At 44.1% G+C, this 19,903-nt stretch overlaps 1 protein-coding gene across 4 annotated transcripts; it reads left to right on the top strand.

Annotated features, from left to right (window-relative positions):
* Positions 1-3,527: 3,527 nt before the first annotated feature.
* Positions 3,528-18,806, top strand: arhgef38 (Rho guanine nucleotide exchange factor (GEF) 38). Of its 4 annotated transcripts, none has more exons than XM_036516770.1 (14): positions 3,528-3,850; positions 7,734-7,918; positions 8,838-8,955; positions 9,230-9,377; positions 9,692-9,709; positions 9,854-10,053; positions 11,549-11,682; positions 12,067-12,171; positions 12,577-12,699; positions 13,827-14,096; positions 14,292-14,423; positions 14,990-15,194; positions 16,497-16,732; positions 18,383-18,806. In XM_036516770.1, exons 1-14 carry the CDS (start codon positions 3,625-3,627, stop codon positions 18,563-18,565), a joined length of 2,283 nt encoding a protein of 760 aa, XP_036372663.1. In that variant the 5' UTR covers positions 3,528-3,624; the 3' UTR covers positions 18,566-18,806. The 4 variants fall into 4 exon arrangements, with proteins under 4 accessions (XP_036372663.1, XP_036372662.1, XP_036372661.1 ...); XM_036516769.1 differs by having other exon boundaries at positions 13,782-14,096; XM_036516768.1 differs by having other exon boundaries at positions 13,779-14,096; positions 14,993-15,194.
* The last annotated feature ends 1,097 nt before the right edge of the window (positions 18,807-19,903 follow it).

Genomic DNA, 19,903 nt, shown 5'->3' with positions numbered 1-19,903 from the left:
ATTTTTTTCCATTTACACAGCTAAATATTTACTAAAGCAATTGAACTTAACTACCTTGCCCCAGGGTATTGCAGAAAGCCAGGTGTGAAATGTAAGATAGCTACTTTCCAGGTTCAAATTAAACTCCCTAACCACTGAACAACCCTATGTGACATGGCTCCTTAAACATAATTGTGTTGTGATCAGTGGCTGACTTATCAGAAAGCACAAGTGTAGGCTGCATCTTTTGTAAACACTGGAATCACGGCGTACACAGCTGGTCGTATGCCCTTCATGTCCCAAGTATAGGTTTTATTGTTGACCTTTCAGTGTGTTGTCATCTTCTGCATGTTTTGCTGGCTAGTTCACAGCAATGTCAAAAACACAATATGATGATGTTTCATTTCCAAATACCAGCTTTTTACTGTGGGCTGTACTATGTGTGTGATTACTTTTCAACAACAAATCTGCAATGGCCAGGTTTCAGCGCTACTTGAAGCTTTGCTGCAAATAGTGGCAACCCGAAAAGGGGATTCCTGACTTCCATTTTACGTGAATCACTGCTCTGCCTTCTCCAGTCATCTTGCTAACTGTCACCATAGAGACAGGCAATCTGTCTCGTGGCCGTTTTGTATTTTTCATATGTAGCTCATCACGAGGGTGTTGGAGGGAATCATTTGGCCTGCATATTCAATTCAGAGACAAAGTCCTTATCGCCTGTAGAGCCCAGTGCTTGATAAACAAACACCTACATATGCCACATCTCCCTCACTTTATTGTCACATACCGCCATTTGTTTAAACAAAAAGATAGCACACATGGTACTATAAACTGCCCAGAGGTGAAGGTACATGGGCCAGGGCAGAAGAACTGGATTTGCACAAACCTCAGCATGTACATAGTGCACCAGGCTACACACCCCACTAATGTACAGTTTTTGTCTTCATCTGCGTGTTTGATACCCATCATTATTGCGTGTTTCTAAGCGTATATTTCCACTTCTTTATGATGCGTACAACCTCAAGCTATGCTATTGTTCAGTCATAAACCTCCCAAAGAGGAAGGGAGTTCCTCTTTGAAGGGTTTACTGCCTTGCATGTGTCTGTGGACATGCAGTAGGAGAACAAACAGGTGCTTTGTGGGTATAGTTTAGCGCAGTCTGGAAACACAATATCGCCCTTTATTACCTGTGCTTGAGCGAGGAGGTGCCTTCATTTGTAATTCTCATCAGGAATATGATACTTGGTTTTCATGCCTAGTCACCATTATTATTGCTGGAATATGTACTTGCCTAAATAGGTTTGAATTGTTATTGTTATTATTATTGTCATTTTTTTAAAATAAAAGACAAGTATTAATTTGTAACTTGTACAAGGACTTCATTCAAAAATGGTTTAGAGTGAAAATACACTCTTCATGCTGTTTCATAGACTCCAGCAAAAAAAAAGTCATCACATGAGAGATTCTTCTTTTTTGTTTGTTTTTTAATACGTAGCATACTATAGAATTCATTATTCATTCACGGTGTCTTCGTTTGCTTTTGTAAAACAACTATGAACCCAACTAGGAAGAAGTCCGTAAAAGAATGTATTTGACACATTATTTCCACTGCTGGCTGCTGTTTTTTTGGTTTTCAGGTGAATTGAGACACTTTTTTGTCACATGTAATACCCTGAACATTTTTTTTTAACCGCAGAGAATGACACGCCATCGCGTTAGCAATTTGTGTTCATCACAACAGTTGCCTTGCAAAAATTGTCAACAAAGTGTCTAAACAGCGAGAATGCGGTACTGTCAAGATGACACATAACTGTAGACCTTGCTGTAATTGATCTTGAATACTGTAGTTTAGGCACATCCCAAGTGGATGCTTAGTCTGCTAATCCCCAGAACCTGTGCTGCATGGATATTTTATACACCACCTCTTCTACTGACATAATGTCACAGTGACTTGCTGAACCAAAGCTGATCATGATGCCTCTTCTTCTTTTTTTTAGTGATTATTACTTGTAGCAGTAGTATTTTAATAATTATCAATAATTCGATTCAATATTTTAATTGTTCATTTCAATTCATGACAGCTATAATTTCAATTCATTATTACTGCTCTTCAAAAAACTGGACCTTACTGCTTTGTGGTTCCACTGAAACAGACACGTCATGGCTTTCCCGTGTGAACGTATATGGACAGTGAGGAGAACAGGGCAACACAGTTCTCCTCTGTTGGAATATGACTGTCATATGGTTAATATTGACAGTTAAGTTGCGCAATATTACCCCCAGGCAGGTGATAATATTCACTCCAGCTTATTCTGTCATCGATTAGGTCATTTTCCACATCTCCTTCACTTTCTCACTCTGTCACCCTTACTGACCCACCCTTTTACTCAATATTTTCCTCGCTTGTCAGGGAGAGCGTGACACAATAGAGGTACAGCAAACACTCCAGGGTTTGCTTTCGACGTCCTGCTTAGTGTGTACTGTAGCTGATATCAACTAATGGCTAGAATTGTGTGTTCATAAGTATAGTTTTCATAGTATTTGGCATGCAGCACTATAATTAAAGTAACTGTCATTGGGCACCAATGAACCCAGAAATGATGGCCACACTGGAATAAGTCATGCACTGACATTCGTTTTTCACCCTGATTGCTCAGCGGACAGTTCCAGCGTCCTGCCCTCTTGTCAGTTTTAAGGACTTCCAGCTCATTCTAGCTGAGGGCATGTCAAGTGCTTAATATCCATGTGCTGATTTTGTATTGGACCCATATCTCTATTTGGAACAACAGGGCTTTGAATCTGCCATTTGGGTTATGCATTGGTCCATAATCGTCACCTTGTCTTGGAGATGGTTACTGGATTGTTTCTTTTAATTGGCCTTGCATTTCCAAAAATTTTTGTCCTTGTTGCTTGTGGAATAAACTGTCATTGTCTGTACCTTCTGTGCCTTTAGGCAGTCTTCAGAATAAACTGAAGTGTCTGCCCAGCAAATGCATAACAAAGCAGAAATTAAATTCAAATGTTTTTTAAACAACCCCTTTTCTCGTGGCTTTATTCATTCAATTTTACAGTGTGAACGCAATGGGCACGAGCAGCTGATGGAAAGTTGGCACAGGAAAAGACCGATAAAGCAAAAAACAGCAGCTTCCCGCACGCTTCGTTCCTTGCATTCCTGAACGTTGACATCAGAGAGAAGCATGAGTGACAGACAGCAGAAGCGCAGCTTCTTCATATGCAAACTTATTCTCCATAATTTACATTCCACGTGCTCGGCGCATGCAAATGTTGTCGCCACTTCCCTGAAGCGCAAGTTACGTTTCGCGCTGTAAGTCTCGCGTTCCGGGGGGTCTGAGGTGTCCTTTGAGGCGAGCGACCGGCTCCTCAATAATTTGATCCCTGCGATGTGGCCCTTTCTCCTGCCCTTCCTCCCATCCTGTCAGAGACATGCTGGCGTTGCAAAGGGGAGGGAGCTACAGGTCCCTTAGTGACAGGTACTCCGGCAGGTAGGGGGGGGAGGAGCCAACAGGAGAGCAGGCAGCTAGAGTACACAGCACTGTTCCACCTGTTCGACTTCACAGCCCGACAGCCAGGCAGGCTCCCCAAGCACTCTGTCCTCAGGTTGGGCAGAGGAGGGAGATCAGGGGCATGGCCATGGACCCCAAAGAGGCCAGCAGCTCTGACAGGGAGAAGGAGAAGGAGAGGGAGAAGGACAAAGGAATAAAGAGGAGGAACAGGCTGTTTCTGAGGTACCTGGAAAGAAGGAAGACGGACACCATCGTGGCAGATGACAGTGGGAGAGGTGACATTAACATCGGGACCCTCGTGAGAAGGAGCCAGTCTGATAAGACAGAATACAGCGCTAAACTCAAAGGTAATCACCTCTCCCAGGGCCATAAAAAAGTTGTCATGCCCTGTACCTTTGCCCCAGCTTCACTTTTCTAGAACAAATGCTGAACTAAATGATGTTAAATTGCTGACAGTTTATTTGCCAGTAAATCTGCCCTTTCAGGATTCCAGGACTATATTTTTATAACTTGAGGTCAAGGGAGAAAAAGTGAGGGGGGACCTGTAGAGCTGTTTATCCTGAACACCTGTTGCGTTGTTATGTGATGGAACAGGAACCATTCCCACAGGAATGATGTCATATATGCAAACTGTGTTACAGCCTCAAAACAGTGTTGCCAAGGCGAGAGAAAGGCGTGGAGGAAAAAAAAAAATGTTGACAAGATGACCCTTTGCAAAGAGTTACAACAGTTTACTGTCAATCAAGCTGGTGAATTTTCAAATGAATGAACCAGCGATCCTGTCTGAACTTTCTGTTTATGAAGAAATTCAGACACTGATTTGCATGCACATGTAGTGTCAGTGAAAATGCTCCAGCAGTATGCAGAAGGGTCAGAGCAGCGCTCTTTCTGTCCTCTGAACAAAATTGCCTGGTGAGAACTAATATACTGATGATTAAAAAGCTGGTTTCTTGCTGTAGATCAAAAAGGCTTCGCTCTGATCTGTTTTCATGGCTGATTCCGCTGCATGAGGGCAGCTTTCTTTCACTTCAGGAAACCTCTCTATAACTGCTTTAGTATTGCCTGTCACACTCACAATATTGGCCTTCAAGGAATTATCCAGCACTCCATTTAAATGCCTTCTCCTCCAAAGTTCAGCGTGAGTACAGTTTAGCAAGACAAGTTCCTTGACATATTCTGTGAGGTGCCCTAACAACTGGAAGGTCTGTTTCAATATTTACCATAAACAAAAGTAATGCATCATACAACATGCTTGTTTTCCTTGTGGTGGTGTTGTGCTGAGTAGCACAGTCACATTGGTTATCACTAGATCTGGTGCACAGGCAGCACATGCAATCAGTGTGTGTGTCAGCATTTTCCTTTGACTTAAAATATATTAGGCTCAACTGTGCAGTTAAATTTTAAAATATTATATAGTGAGCTGGGTAAATAACATAGGGTGGGTAGTTGCTACGACAAAAGAACTTAAAAAGAAGGTACACTCCATGTAGTTCCACTGTCACGATAACAAATATTGACATGATGGTGACTTCACTGAATGAGGAAATTGCTCCTGAACATAGTTCCTTCATCACTGTGTAACAGGTTGGTCAAGCCAAACCTCCTCGGCAACCTTGGTAACTATCAGCAGTGAATCATTTCTATGTACCGTGACAGAATTCAGAGAAAAACTTGAATTATCAGGAATTTGAGGAACCTGTATGTATCTGTGTGTGTGTGTGCGTGTGTGTGTGTATGTGTGTGTGTTTATGTGATGTAGGTTCCTACAATGTTGTAAGTTCATTTACCACCTTGCCCCCACCCCGCCCCCACCCCAGAAAAAAGAAGGACAAAATCAGCCAATCAGACGTATGAATCTGAATACTCAGTTCACTTGCAAAGCAGGTTTTCCCCTATGGTGACTGTATGTCTATAGCTTCAACAATGGGCTTCCATTGTGTTTACCGCTTGTTATTGCATCAAATAGACATGACCCCAGACCTGCTGAGGGAGAGGTCAACAAAGGCCTTTTGAGAAAGGAACCAAGCCCCTGTCAACTGTGTCCTGCATCTCAGCCAATACCCCAGCTGTACACAGGCAATATGCGACATTCTCGGCGCAGCCAGCAGAAATCCATCCCGATGGCCGTTACGGAAGCGTCCCTTTTTCTCTGCAGTGACATTTGATCTAATGGGCCCGGTTTCACAGCCTTCAATGGGGATCCCGGTGAAAGACTCGTATCCTCTTTCATGGGAACTCCTGTGCCTGGAACTAAACCACACGGCACATAATAGCGGCAAGTGGGACGTCCTGAATTAACAAAGGTCCCTGTTGCGTCTCTCTGCCGACCACTCGATTATAATATTACGGTGTGTGAGCGTGCTAACCATTTGTGTTTCATCTGTCAGTCGTAAAATGTTTTATTTCCTGCTGATTTAAAATTTTGGGATAGGTTTGCCTGTCCCGTTTTGAGGCTGAGCGGTTTTATCTGGCGTTGGGATTGGGAAACAGTAGCGCGGCTTTTGAAACCCTCCGTATGGCAGCTTTCTCACGGGGGGCGTTTTCACTTGCGATCACAGCCATCCAGATCATGTTCCTTCACAGACAGCCTTTAGAGGCCAGGTTCCTCTTTCAGCCAATAACATTGAACGTGTAACACAAAGTTGTTACCTAGGATATACCGTAAATAAAGTTTGATTCGACGCTTCCATTTCTCAGTTTTGTTTCTGCCAAAAAAGCAGCTTGACCACGCTTACACTAAAGTAGAGATATTTTAATTTTTTTGAACTTAGCAGCAATAACACTGAAGCTCTGTCTGAACAAAGAACGAGAGCAGTTGTGTAGCGTGGTTATTTGAGATGAGGAGCGGGTTGTGATTTCCATAGCTCATCGTTTTTTTGGTGAGACTGACATTATCATTGTCTTTTCCTCCAGTCTCCAAAGGTTGCCAGCAATCTATCCTCATTCTACCCTTGCAGTATAATACATGAATGGCACATGACTGAAGAAGATCATTTATCCAATTTTGACGTATGCCAGAACTTGTAATTTCATAAAAGACTAGTGAACACACACCCAAGTTAACAAGGCGCAGACAAACCGCAGGCATTGAGATGGAAAGAAAGGAAGATTGCACTCTCACGGCCCCTGCTGTATCTTTACTATGTTATTGATGGCAACGTTTTGCCACCACTACACTTTCATCAGGGTGATGTGTTGCCATAGCTTCCCAAAACATGCCACCTGCCCTTGATCTCAAATAACCGCGTTCCACAATCGTTCTGTTCCATCCGTCATGCGGAAATTCAGCTTCATTGCGACAAAGCTGAGTTTTATTTTTCATTTAAAATAAATTAAGATGTGTAATTTTACACTGAAAGAGTTCATACATACTCTTGAGTTCGCTGCCTAGTCTATGGGGCATTTTATCTGTATTGCCACCAACTGAGAAGTACATTCAACACTTTTTTTTAATTGAGTGAATGTCAGTTTGCTTTAGGTAGAAAACAGAATGTGCTACTTGAAGTTCAGGGATGGACTGAGCATGCCTGGAGAGCGGCGAGTATGAGGGTCTTGGACACGGTGTGTCAGGTGCCCCCCCAGCTGGAACAGATGGAATGCCTGTGCAGTCTCAGGCATTACATCACCGAGGTGATTAGGTTCTGTAACCTGACACCGGCTCGCGGCTCACGGGCAGAGGAGGAAGTTGTGCGTTGAGATAATTATGCGGCGCGGAATCATCCCTCTTCCTAAGCCCCCGCTGCAGCGGCACTGCCAATGCAAAGCCGTGCCGGTGAGAGGCAGATTAGGGGAGCGGAGCGATAAGGACCTGACTGTAATACCAAATTGAGCTGCTTGGCGTATCGCTGTAAGCACCGGCCGGTCAGGAATCCGGTGAGCGCGTGGCACAAAAGGATGATAAATCTGCATGTTTCTCTCTCTCTCACACACACACACACACACACAGGCATAAGCATGCAATGCACGCACGCTTTCACGTGGCACAGACATACAAAATATTTACCCGAACTTGCTCATCTTTTCCATTCATCTGTTTGCATTCTACAAGCATATTTCAGAGAAAATATGAGCCAAATGTATACTTTTCACATTTCCATATACCCTTAGTAAACTTTTAGGCATTAAATAACCATAGATATAAAGGACTACATTTCCTTCCTACCAAAAGGCAGACACTGTTACCCAGATAACGTTTCCTGATAACGTTTTCCATCTGTCCCTGTGACACAGAGAAAATGGCCCCCCAGGACCTGTCCTCCCCTGCTTCCCCAGCCCTCGACCCAGAGGAAATCAGACACAGGAAGATGATCAAAAGGTCAAAGGTCATCAAGGAGCTGGTGCAGACTGAGAAAGACTACCTGACTGATACGGAGCTCTGCATCAAAGAAGTGATTCAGCCACTGAGAGAAGCTCAGGTGGGTCATTTTCCAGTGGAATGGAGTGCAGACACTAATATCAGTTAAAATCATTTAAAAATGATTAGACCCATTATAGCAAGGTGGTGTTTTATCCATATAATACTGGCAGCGTACAACATAACAATATTTTACAGTCCTCAGTCAAGGGAGCATTACTCTGGACGTATGATTTATACAGAAAGTAATGTTTTATTGATCCCTCCTTTAATCATTGTCACAGACGCAGACTTCCATTTTGACAGAAAGTAAATGCGTCTGTGTGTGATGTCTGAGAGATGCTTCATATGATATTTGCTGGTGTTACTCTGTATATGCAAGGTGATGTCATGTGCAGAATGGCCCCCTGTTTCTCACTTGTGTGTACACCCCCCCCCCTTCCCCAAAATATGATATTTTCACACATGACTTGATTTTCATATTGTTTTCTGTTTTATGATGCGGATTACATTGTTTCATATGAATTATACTGTGTGTCAATTCATACTTGGTGGTTCCAAAGACTATCGGTCAGTGCAAGATCCTCTTAAATTGATCAATAAATAATAAAAAAGATATACTATTGTGTTAATGCTGTCAATGTGTCAAATCTATCTTCCTGATAATCTGACAGTCATGGCCTAACATGTTAACTTTTAAATACTTGAAACTGAGGAGCGCAGGGATGGTGTCCTAAGTGAACAAAGGAAAAAAAAAACTGTACCCTAGTGAATAGCTCCAAAAATAATGAGATAGACAACGCTTAGAACAATGTCTGGCCCTGAGCATGCGGGGTCACGTATGGTGAGAAGCAGTCTCTGATGTCTGGTGCAAGGGGCTCATGGGATTGATGCCCCACGGGGAGAGAATGAAAGATGACTCTGCCGAGCCATCAACACCATAGTCCGCCATCGTTATCTCTCCTCTCTCTCTCCCCCAGGTAGTGGATGTGGAGCGGCTGTTCTCCAACATGGAGTCTGTCTGCGCGGTGTCCGCTGAACTCCTGTGCAGGCTGCAGGAGGCCACCGCCGAGCCTGACCCGGAAGCACAGGTCATAGGTAAGTCAACGGGGGGGGGGAATGGACACAGAGGCCCAGCATGGCATGGAGACTAGTGTGTTTTCACCTGAGAGAAACATTACTTGATGAACCCTCGGCCCTGAGGCTTATTCTCACCTCCACCGCAGAGATAAAAGTAGGATGAAACTGTACTGCTGTTTGGAGGTGAGCAGATCCAATAGAATGCGTTACTGTACCCTGCACTCTTTTGAAAGACAGGCAGTTTTCTGCTGGCTGGCTGATGTGCGTTTTGTGCTTTTTTCCCATGCTGCAGGTGAGGTCTTCATACAGGCCAAAGCGGCGCTGGAGGATGTCTATAAAGTTTACTGTTACCAGCACGACGAAGCAAGCGTTCTGCTCAAGTCCTACGAAAAAGATGAAGAAATTAAACAACGTTTCAAGACCTGCATATTGGCACTGAAGTACGGATCTGTTGTTTTTTTTCCACATGTATTCAAATATAATAGGGCTTTGGTGTCTTTCATAGAGTATGACCACAGAACAGGGAAGAGAACTTGCATGACAAAATATTCAAATAAGTGTCTTTGCAATGGGCAGCAATAAAGCTGGAAATTTTTAGGCCATCCATTGCAAACTGGAACATATATTGAATTTTTTGCCCATCTAATAAAACCAGTGTGATTTTATGTTTAAATAATAAGTGATGTGTCTGTTTAGCAATGTAAAATGCCAACTTCATAAGGAGTAACTTTTTTCTGTTTTTTTCTTTTTTCAGGCAGATATATGATCGAGAGTAAGTACACAGTGCCTTATAATGTGATATCACCAAAATACTGATTTGAAATAAATGCAATACAACTTATTTAGATGTGTGGATCTTATGCTAATAAGGGCTAATGCTAATGCCTTTGACTCTTTCTCTCTCGATGTCTCACAGAGGGAAGCCCAACTTGCTGGATATGGGCTCCCTGCTGATCAAACCAGTACAGCGGGTGATGAAGTACCCTCTGCTACTGGGCGAGCTCTGGCAGGCCACGCCCGAAGACCACCCTGACAACCGCCCGCTGGAGGAAGCCCTGACTGCCGCCAAGATCATCAATCTGAACATCAACGAATTCAAGAGGAGGAAAGACATCGGTAAGTGTTTGCATCCTTTGGTCTTGACAGAGCCAACCACTCTTTCTGCAACGTTCAGCCTCCGTCAGGTCAGCACTCCTCAGTCTTAGTCTGCACCTTATAGGTCTCGGACGGGTCTGCATGTTGGTGGTTACGGTCTTCTCTGTGTCTTATAGTTTCAGTCCAGTCTGTATTCATCAGTCTAAGTCAGGTCTACATCCCATGGTTTCAGTTGGGTCTGCATCAATTGGTCTCAGTCAGGTCTATGTCCCTTGGTGTCAGACAGGTTATAGTCAGCTCTGTGCCCAGCAGTCTTAACGGAGTTAACATTATGTCAGCTGTGCACTTAACTCTGATTCACAGCACTCCTCTGTCCTGACTGTGGATGTATTAAGCTCAAATTTGGAGAACTTGCTCCTAGTACATTACTTCTTGGTCCAGTACTCCACAGCCTAAATCAATTGGACAAACACCATTTTTTGCCATCTGTCATTGCCTTTTTGTGATGTAAGCTTTTTACTGTGATGTAATCAGTCGTGTTTCTAATTGTTTGAAAGTTTTTTTCTGCATATTATTATTTTTCTTCTATGATAATTCTAATGGGGCTGCTGTCATTATCATCAGGCCAATGCAGACATGCCCTGAGGCTGTATGTGAAGGTGTGCCGTGTCACGCTCAATGACAATGATTCTCAACCACAGACAGATAATGGAAATGAATTGTTCTCAGTCATGTCAGCAATCCAACTGGATCACCAGCATTTCAGAACAGGAATGTGGCCTCGATTACTAGTGGAATGCCATCCTACAAGAATGAAATGTGAATGAAGTCGTGTATTGTGGACCTTTGACAATGTTGTGTATTGTGCACAGGCTTTTACATGATGATGGCTACCCATGTTAGACTAATTCTGAATCCACCAGTAAAGACTTGGCTGAATATTGGAACTAACCAGCAGTGTACCCTGTTACTTTTTATTATCATGTACAGTTTCAGTCAAAAGTTTGGATGCACCTTCTATTCTTTATTTTTTACTATTTTCCACAGTTTATAATAATAGTAAAGTCATCAAAACTGTGAAATAACACATGGAATTATGCAGTGACCAAAAAGTGCTACACAAATCAAAACTTATCTAGTCAACCTAAATCAAGTCAAAATCAAAAAACTAATAAAAATTTCATATTTTAGATAATACAAAGTAGCCAAAAATATTTTTTTAAAATATTTATGTGGAAAGAAATTCATACACAGGCATCAGTTTCACTGTTTATATTTGTATAAGGATCAACATCAACTTTTTAAACCCCTTGTTGATTTTGTGGCACTAGCCACACAGGACAAAACTGAATATGCATTACAAAGCTCCTTTGTGTTACATCAGTGATAATTCACCTGTGTCAGCAGCCACACCCATGCTGCTGAGGTCTGAAGTCTCCGCAGTCCAAACAAGGAAACTCCTCTGCATGTGAACCATTCTTCTTCTAAATAGCTGTGACTGTTCTGCTCTTCCTAGTGATGAAATACAAAAAGAGTGAGGAAGAGGGGACCCTGATTGGCAAGCTGAACAAGCTGAACATTCATTCCATCAGGAAGAAGTCAGACAGACTGACGGGCTACCTGAAGATCCTCACAGGGGTGGAGCCTCAGGTTCAGTACCTTGCCAGAACGTCTCCTCTCACCACTGTTACATCAGTTTCAGCTGGCTGTTCCCTTTAATGTTTGCTCGGGGCATGTATGGAAAATTAAAAAAAAAAAAAAAACTGTCTTCCCAGTGGAGACATTGATGCAGCCTAACTTTAACACTAATCGTGCGTCATCAGGCAGCGTACATTCAAGCCCTGAAATCGCCTAGCTACAGCTGAACCAGTTCTGCCGTATTAGAAAGCTTCCCATGGGCTGTTTGCATTTCTCCGTGCCCTTATTAAAGGAATAATAGAAACATGAACGCTCCGTGTTTGTTACCGGCTAAGTAAACAGCCCCTGAGAGTATGAAGAGTCTCTGCAGCTGAACATTAACTTCCCCCATTTCAGGTCAAAGACGAGGTTTTTGATAAGGAGGAGAGATTGTTCCGGAGCCTGGAGAAAGCTGTGAGGCAGCTGGTGAAGAATGTAGTCTACTACCTCCTTTACGCCCAGGTACTCTCTAGGAACCAGTGAAAGTGGACGCACCTGCCCCTGGTGTGATCTTTTTACCAGAGTCATGCAATATAGTATGAATTATATGTCGTGTTCTTACACTGTACGTAATATGTCAGTGTAAATCTAAAATACAACATAATGATAGAATGAAAGCTTTGTATTTAACGTGTACTCAGGCTGCTAATAATCCCGGCAAGGTTTCAAACAGGAGGAATATCTTGCTAACGTCTCTGTCATCCCTGAGTAAAAAAAAAGTGTTTGGTATACAATGCAGATAAAATGTATGCGTGTGTGTGTGTGTGTGTGTGTATGTGTGTATGTGTGATGTTAGTGTTTTTGCAGCGAAATCTTTTGGGAAAATGGTCATTATTGTTATTTCACTCCATTTTACTTCTCTTGTAGGAAATGGTCTCTGTCACAGTGCACAACGTTCGGGACCTTGAGAATATTATAAAAGACCCAGACAAGACTGACAGCAACGGCACTCTGAAAAGGAAGAATGGCAGTGATCCATACAGGGATTTTGTAAGTTTTATTCTGAATCTTTCAGATAGTTGTGAACCTGTGATTTGCACAAGACAAAGGACCAAACAGCAGTTACTCTGTTGTCAAAGCTTCGAAGCAGAACAAGAGAGATACTTAACCATTATAACTGCAGTGCACACATATTGGTTCTCTACCACAACTGTTGTGCAGTTTCTCCCTGGTATTAATACTTCAATAACCAATAAAAGCTCATAAGACTGAAAAGAACTGAAAGAACTGAAAAGACTGAAAAGAACTGAAATCTCTCCATCTTCTCTTTTTAAAAAAAAAAAAAAACCCACTTCCCTTCTTGCCCTGTCAATCTGTCTCTTAAATGGCACCCTTGTTTGTACCTGGGAGCTGGTCTCAGCGGTGCCCTTGTCCCCGACGTGCTGACAGACCTCTTTCCCCTCCCTCCCTCACTGCGTGTGAGCGAATGCTTCCTCTGTCTCTCGCCGGACTCGTTCAGCAACGCTTCAAAGGCCGCTTCCTCCCGGGCGTGCTGTTTTTTGCCCTCTCCTCCTGTCTCCCGCTCCTCGTTTTTTCCCCTCTCCGCCATCATTCAGCGGTTAATTTGTTGCCCATGGTGATAATGGGCCGCTGAATGGGGCGTGCTCTGCGCTTTATGCAGGAGGGATGAGTGTTCGGCGCACTCCAGGCACAGCGGTGTTATTAATAAGCCTTAATAGCGCATACATTAGACCGTCCAGCTGCCAAGGCTGGAGTGCACCTGTAGCTACGGAATAAAACCCCTTCCTTGGGATTCGCATGCATTTGATGACAATTCCTTTTTGTGTCTTCTCGAGTGGAAGCATCATCGGCCAGAGCCGCACTTCAGGACACACGTAGTAGCCACATTAAAAGAGGCAGAGAGGCAGACGCTATTACCCCCCCCCCCCAAGCCACACATGCTCCAATTTTATGAATGGGAGCAAATGCATGACCTCAGCCTCTCTTGATTTTTTTTTTAACTTGTTTGAGCAATGCGTGAGGTAGTTTCAATCCCTGCGCTGTGGGAAAAGATCTGAAAATCTGGCCTGCACCACGTCCTCACCTTGCTAACTTGCCCCCCCCTCCAGAAGGACAGGATGGAGCGTCTGGTGCTGACGCCCCTGAACTCCATGCAGGGCATGTTCCTGGCCCCGCAGAAGCTGATCCAGAAGCGCTACGACAAGCTGCTAGACTACTGCAGTCACCTGGAGCGCTCGTCGCAGGAGGAGCAGGGCGTGGCCCGCCGAGACTACGAGGCCCTCAACGCGCAGCTGGTGGAGGAGCTGCAGCGGTTCAACCACGCGGCCAAGCGGATCCTGACCAACTGCCTGCACTGCATGGTCAATCTGCTGCGTGGCCTGATGGCGGCGGTCAAGCAGAAAGCCCCGCCCATACAGCAGCTGCCGGTGAGTGGATGATGGGGGCCTGTCCAAAACGTCCGATCCCTAAATCTTAAAGTCATTTCACAGTACTTATGTATTCATGCAACCACTGGTATCTCATATTGCCCTGATATTGTTATCACTTGATGTCATTTTATGTGCTAGAGGAATTAATCTGTATTCATATGGGGTCTTGCATTTTTTTTTGTATTTTCTAAGGCTCCCCTGTCAAATATCAATGAAGTCCAGAACAGCATCATGGAGGACCTGAATAACCTAACTTTTGTGAAGGATAATGCACAAAAGCTAATGGAAAGAAAAGTGAGCTTTGAGAAACCTAAGAAGATACTGGTAAGTAAAAAAAAATCAAAATAAAAATTAGAAAAAAATTTAAGAATATCTTACTTGAATATCTGTAAATGCCTGTCATCAGCATCAGGGACATTACAGTAATCAACCACACTGAAAGAAACGAGGGGTTTGATGACTTATTGATTATTGTGGGTGTTCCAGCAGGCATATCAGATTGCACCCTCCCCTCCTCCCCAAACCACACACGCTCATTCCCTACCTACCACCGTTTTTATTTAATAGAACCAATTAAAACTCAATTAAAGTACAACACAGTGGGTCTTATCTGAGGCAGTAGATGCTGACTAGCACTGCAGGTTGTGATTAATAAGGAGCCTGGCAACACAGGGCTCCGGCAGGTATAACGCCCCAGGGGAATCGCTCCCCCAAGACAGACCGATGTGCTGAAGAGCTCATTTGGATCAGTGCCTGTCACCCCCCCCCCCCCCCCCCCCCCCCGGGGCCTTATTAGCCAATTCTCCGGCCCTGCCCCTCTCCTCTGCCCTGACGCCCACCCCCACCCCGGGTGCATGTTGAGAGGTAACGAGTCCACCCTGTCCTCTCAGCAGCAGCCAGAGGTCCCCCGTCAGACCGATGCACAGAGGGCCGTCCTGCTGTCTGGCTACCCGGCGGACAGGCTGTACCAGCTCAAGCGCAACTGCAACGCCACCCAGGACCAGGACGTCAGCCTGCTGGAGGGGGAGCTGGTGGCGCTGGTGGAGGACCGTGACCCCCTGGGCAGCTGCAGCCGCTGGCTGGTGGACACGGGGTGTGAGTAGAGCCCCTCGTCACAGTCCCGCGCCGGCGACTGCGAGTGGCAGGCACAGAAACGCAGGCCCCTTCCACCGGGTCAAACGTCACACTGTCTGAAGAACACGGTGCCTGCTGCATAAGGCATCCAGTCAATGCGCCAACATACGCCTGCATGTACATGCATTCACAGCCTGCATAATCACCGCAGTCTTGGAGGGTCACCACACTGCAAACGGCATAAGGAAAGAGGGGTTTTGATTTAATCTGCGGCTGTAGCTGGTTTCTTATCCCTCTGGGTAGTAAATATACTGGGTTAAGTTTTCTCCGCGATAAGATTAGCACGTCCGCCGGTCATATTTAACAACCGTAACTTTAAAAACTTATCAATGCCAGCCATAAAGGAGATTGGGGATGGGATAGCAGGGAACTACACTAAAAGACCTCCCCCTTTTTTTGACAAGCAATCCCCTCAGCCTCCGTGTAGGTGTTTATCTGTAATTACCGGCTGCAGGAGGCTCACAGGAGAGGCTTCCTGCGCGTGCTATCGACAGTCAGCATCACAGGAATTCCCCGCGGGCTTCGAGACGTCACGGCGCAGGAAAAAAAATAAATAAATAAAAAATTTAAAGCGGGCCCCGCGGAGGCTCTCCAGAGATCTCCGCATCACAACAAGGCCATCTCGGTTCTTGTTTCCATGTCGGCCTCCACCGCGGCGCGTCTCCTCTTTGTTGCCAGCGGAGCCGGCTCAGTTCAGGCTCGTGGAAGAGTCCCCCCCCCCCCCCAGAGGCCCCCCCGGAGAGCGCAGCGGCACACTTTGTGTTGTCTGCTCGCTCGCGGGCCCCGCGAAGTTAGCCTCCCCCTGCTGCTGAAGTTTGTGGAGGGTACCCTGAAAATTTATGCGCATTTGATTTGGTGAAAAAAAAAAAAAAACAGAAACTGAGAAGTGAGTGGAACTCCTTCTGTGTTTGTACCATTTTATCCTTATCGTATTCATCCAGAGGAGCTCTCTGTGTGCGCTATCAGCCAATAGGATTGTTCTCTCAGGATATAGGACTCAATGTACAGCGTATATGCCGTCAGCGGATAATGGATAATGGAGGATTATGCGTATGAATATTTCCACAGAAAATGGTGGGGATGTGTGCGTTTCATTCCACGGTTTCCGACTTTGATCAGGTTCCCGTCCCGTCACGTGTCTCTCCGCGAGGAGCACGCCACCTGCACTCAGGCGGACAAAGGTGCCATTCAGGTGCGGCGGTTTCAGCCGTGGTTCCGTTTCCCCTCTCTCACACAGACCTCTCTTTGTGCGCCCCGCTCCAGGTACGCAGGGCTACGTGTACTCCACCTTCCTGAAGCAGTACAACCCGGGGCGGGTGCTGAACGGGGCCCAGGCGGAGCCCCCGGACGACTTCGACAACATCAGCCTGTTCGTGTCCGGCGGCAGCAGCAGCAGCCTGAGGAGCTTCAGCCTCAACACCCCCGACAGCTGCACCTCCCTCTCTGGCCTGCAGGGGGAGACAGATTCCCCTGAGGACATGGACGCCGAGGATCAGCAGGTGAGAGCTGGCACGCATTCGCCCCTATGTCCTCCTACTCTCCGCTGAGCCCACGGGGTCCCAAATGACACAACCTGCTGCACCGCGCAGAGACCGAGCAACACAAATACACTCGGCCTCCCTGTAATCACATGGTCTACACAGGGCAATCCCGCGGGCCGCATACCTCTGATAGCCTACGCTGAGCCAGCTCATAAAGTATGATAGAGTGCAGTTAAAATGAAATGTGGAGGTTTATGGCACAGGTGATTAGTGGCCTTTTCAGGCAGATGAGGAAACAGAATTGCCTGAACTGTGAACTGCACTTGATGGGTTTACCGCTGTAAAGCAGAGATATTGTAATCTTGGACGGTAGTGAGATCATATTTCCTGCCTTACTGAATTTATATTGGACCAACGTCACTCTAAATCACTATTTACTCTTCATCCAAAGGCCCTATATTTACATCTTTTAAAACTAAATGTCATGTGCTTTCTGACATTCGCCATCACACAGACTGTCACTTGCAGTTACCAGCAGGCTTACATTTGCAGAGAGGATTTGGATGTTTATTACATTTTCTCTATAACCATGATGGATTATTGTGAGCAAGACCAAAGTGAACCGTCTAAGCATGGGTAGAAACAGTTTTCAGTCATGCTAAATCAGTGAAGCTACCTTGTATGAATATGCAGTCTGATGTTAATGTACTTTCATTTGAATAGTCTTGTATTAAGTATTATGTTAAAAAACAAATTGTATATGTCTGTGAAGATATCACATCAAATATCATGTCTCACAAACATTAGTAAGCAATGGAAATTTTTGTACTCTTTGAGGCCTTTGAGGCTCTTTGAGGCCTTTGAGGACAACTCACTCAATTTTAATTAGTGCAGCAATGAGGTTGATATCACAGTTACACAGTAATAACTGCTGATTATAGAAATCTTCATACAGAAATCTTGCTGAAATGAACAGGAAAATTCAGCCAGGCAGTAATGTTGTTGGATTTCTTTAGAACATCTGTGAACATCTTGAGTGGCAGTAGTGTGGCATCATCATAAGTCATCTCCCTCTGAATATGTGACGGTGCACCGCCTGAATTGAACTAGAATTCTTTAAATGGAGGATGGATCACATCTTGACAAAAATTCATAAATCCTGCTCCTAGTGTAGATGTACTAGTAAACAGTGCCCCCTACTGATACCCTAAAGAAAACGTGTAGCTGTTCTCCCATAAGAAAAAGGGGGGTTCCCTTGTACCCTGGTGTACTGACTGCATTTAACTGGCTGAATGAATCCCTCCTTCTCCAATCCTGCTGCTTTATGGTGATCATTCTGGTGTGCTGGTGGGCATCACCCAGGTAATCACTCCCCCCGCCCCCTTCAGCTGGAAACCATGTGAAGCGCACTACAAAATGGAATCAATCTCTTATTCCATTAGTCATTATTATTCTGTGATAATCCAAAGGTGAATCGATTGATTGACTGATTAATTTTGACTGATTTGATACGTCTTTGTTGCAGTTCTATGTGACAGTATTATTCACATAGAATTTTTTTTATTCTGTCTAAAGGTAAATGGATTGATTGATTGATTGAGCGATCAATTGATTGATTGATTGATTGATTGATTGACTGACTGATCATGTGACGTATCTTTTTCACAGTTCTATGCAGTGTACGCCTTCCAGGCACGCTGTGACCAGGAGCTCACCCTACAAGAGTACCAGCACGTGCACATACTCAAATTCTGCGATCTGAGCGGTAACAAAGACTGGTGGCTGGCAGAGGCCAACGGGAAAAAGGGTTACGTCCCGGCAAACTACCTCGGCAAGATGTCCTACGCGTAGCCGGTCATGGTGAAGGAAGGGCAGGAGACCATGGAAACTCATGGGCTCTCATCTGTCTCAAGTCTCAGCTTCTTTCTAATTCTTATTTGACAAATGAAGACGCACGACTATGCTATGCCTTTATAAAAGAAGCCTAACCTTGCACTATTAATTTAAAGCACTTAGTATTGCCACCTACAGTGTTTTTAATTCATTATGTGTCTTTTGTTGAGAAATTGTCTATGTTGATTGAAGTTTATAACAGCCGATATGAAGTCTAATTATTGAGAAATTAAGATTTAACTTTATAATGACTGAGATGTGTATTGTATATATTTTATTATAACACTATCCTTTGATGAATAAAGATTTATCTTGTAGCAATTTAAAATTATGTCTCTGTAATTTAAGGCTTGATAGATCTCTGCAACATAGGGAAATACATTTTATGCTTTTTTATGTAACTCTGCCTTCTAATGGGTATTCAGCACGACTGAGAACAACCATCATGACCCAAGTCAGTTCAAAGGAAAGCCTTCAAGCCTATGGCTATAAGAAATATTTATAACATTTCTCAAACATGTCTGACGATCGCAGTAGCCGTCTGGCTTGTGATAAGAGTTTCCACTAACCTCTTGAAAATAACACCTAGACAGTCTCTTATACCAAGTCAATTCAACATTAATAGCCCGGTTATTACTCACTGACCAATAAGCTGCCAGTTTACACTTGGTACCTCTGGTCCAGGAGAAATCTGTATCACCATCAACCGCTTGTTAAAACTCCAATTATATGTATGCACTCAAACAAGCAACAGGTCCCCAAAATATTTTTTTGCCATTATAAAAATTTCAGACACATGCAAAACATCATACAAAAATCTGTTTGGCCAGAGTTCTTTGCTTATATAAGCTTTCCATGAAATTGTTTAATTTTATAAAAGTATCTATGCGGAGATAATTGTATTTTTCCTGGTATTTACATGAAACAAACAATGAACAAAGGGGAGACCGCCTAAATGCCATTGTATGTTTTTGAGCACATATCCACAATAGTGAATTTTAGTATTATAGAGAGTGGTTCACTGATTATTTCAAACCCATTTACAAATACTTTTTTTTAATCTTGTTAAGGGCAAATGGAGGAGGTAAATGTCATTGTTGAAAACTGCATCGTCAATTACATACAGCCAGTTTCAGGTCACAGATCTATTGGAATAAATATTCTTCAGGCCAGGTCAAAATTTAACATTCTGTAAGTATATACACACACATAATACACCAACAACTTTGTTAAAAAGCTGCTATTTATTAAATTTGCCATAAAAAAACACCACGCATTTTATTTCTCAGCACAACA

This window comes from Megalops cyprinoides, chromosome 22 (assembly GCF_013368585.1).
Source record: "Megalops cyprinoides isolate fMegCyp1 chromosome 22, fMegCyp1.pri, whole genome shotgun sequence".
Taxonomy (NCBI): Eukaryota; Metazoa; Chordata; class Actinopteri; order Elopiformes; family Megalopidae; genus Megalops; species Megalops cyprinoides.
Note: the sequence above shows the minus strand (reverse complement) of the source record. Positions and strands in the feature narration are given on the sequence as shown.

Bases quoted from the DNA above. Each gene is read 5' to 3' on its own strand.
- arhgef38 (XM_036516767.1), top strand. From the start codon at position 3,625: ATGGCCATGGACCCCAAAGAGGCCAGCAGCTCTGACAGGGAGAAGGAG. The intron at 8,956-9,229 runs GTAAGTCAACGG...CCCATGCTGCAG, and splicing joins CCCGGAAGCACAGGTCATAG to GTGAGGTCTTCATACAGGCC. The intron at 12,172-12,576 runs GTACTCTCTAGG...CTTCTCTTGTAG, and splicing joins ACTACCTCCTTTACGCCCAG to GAAATGGTCTCTGTCACAGT.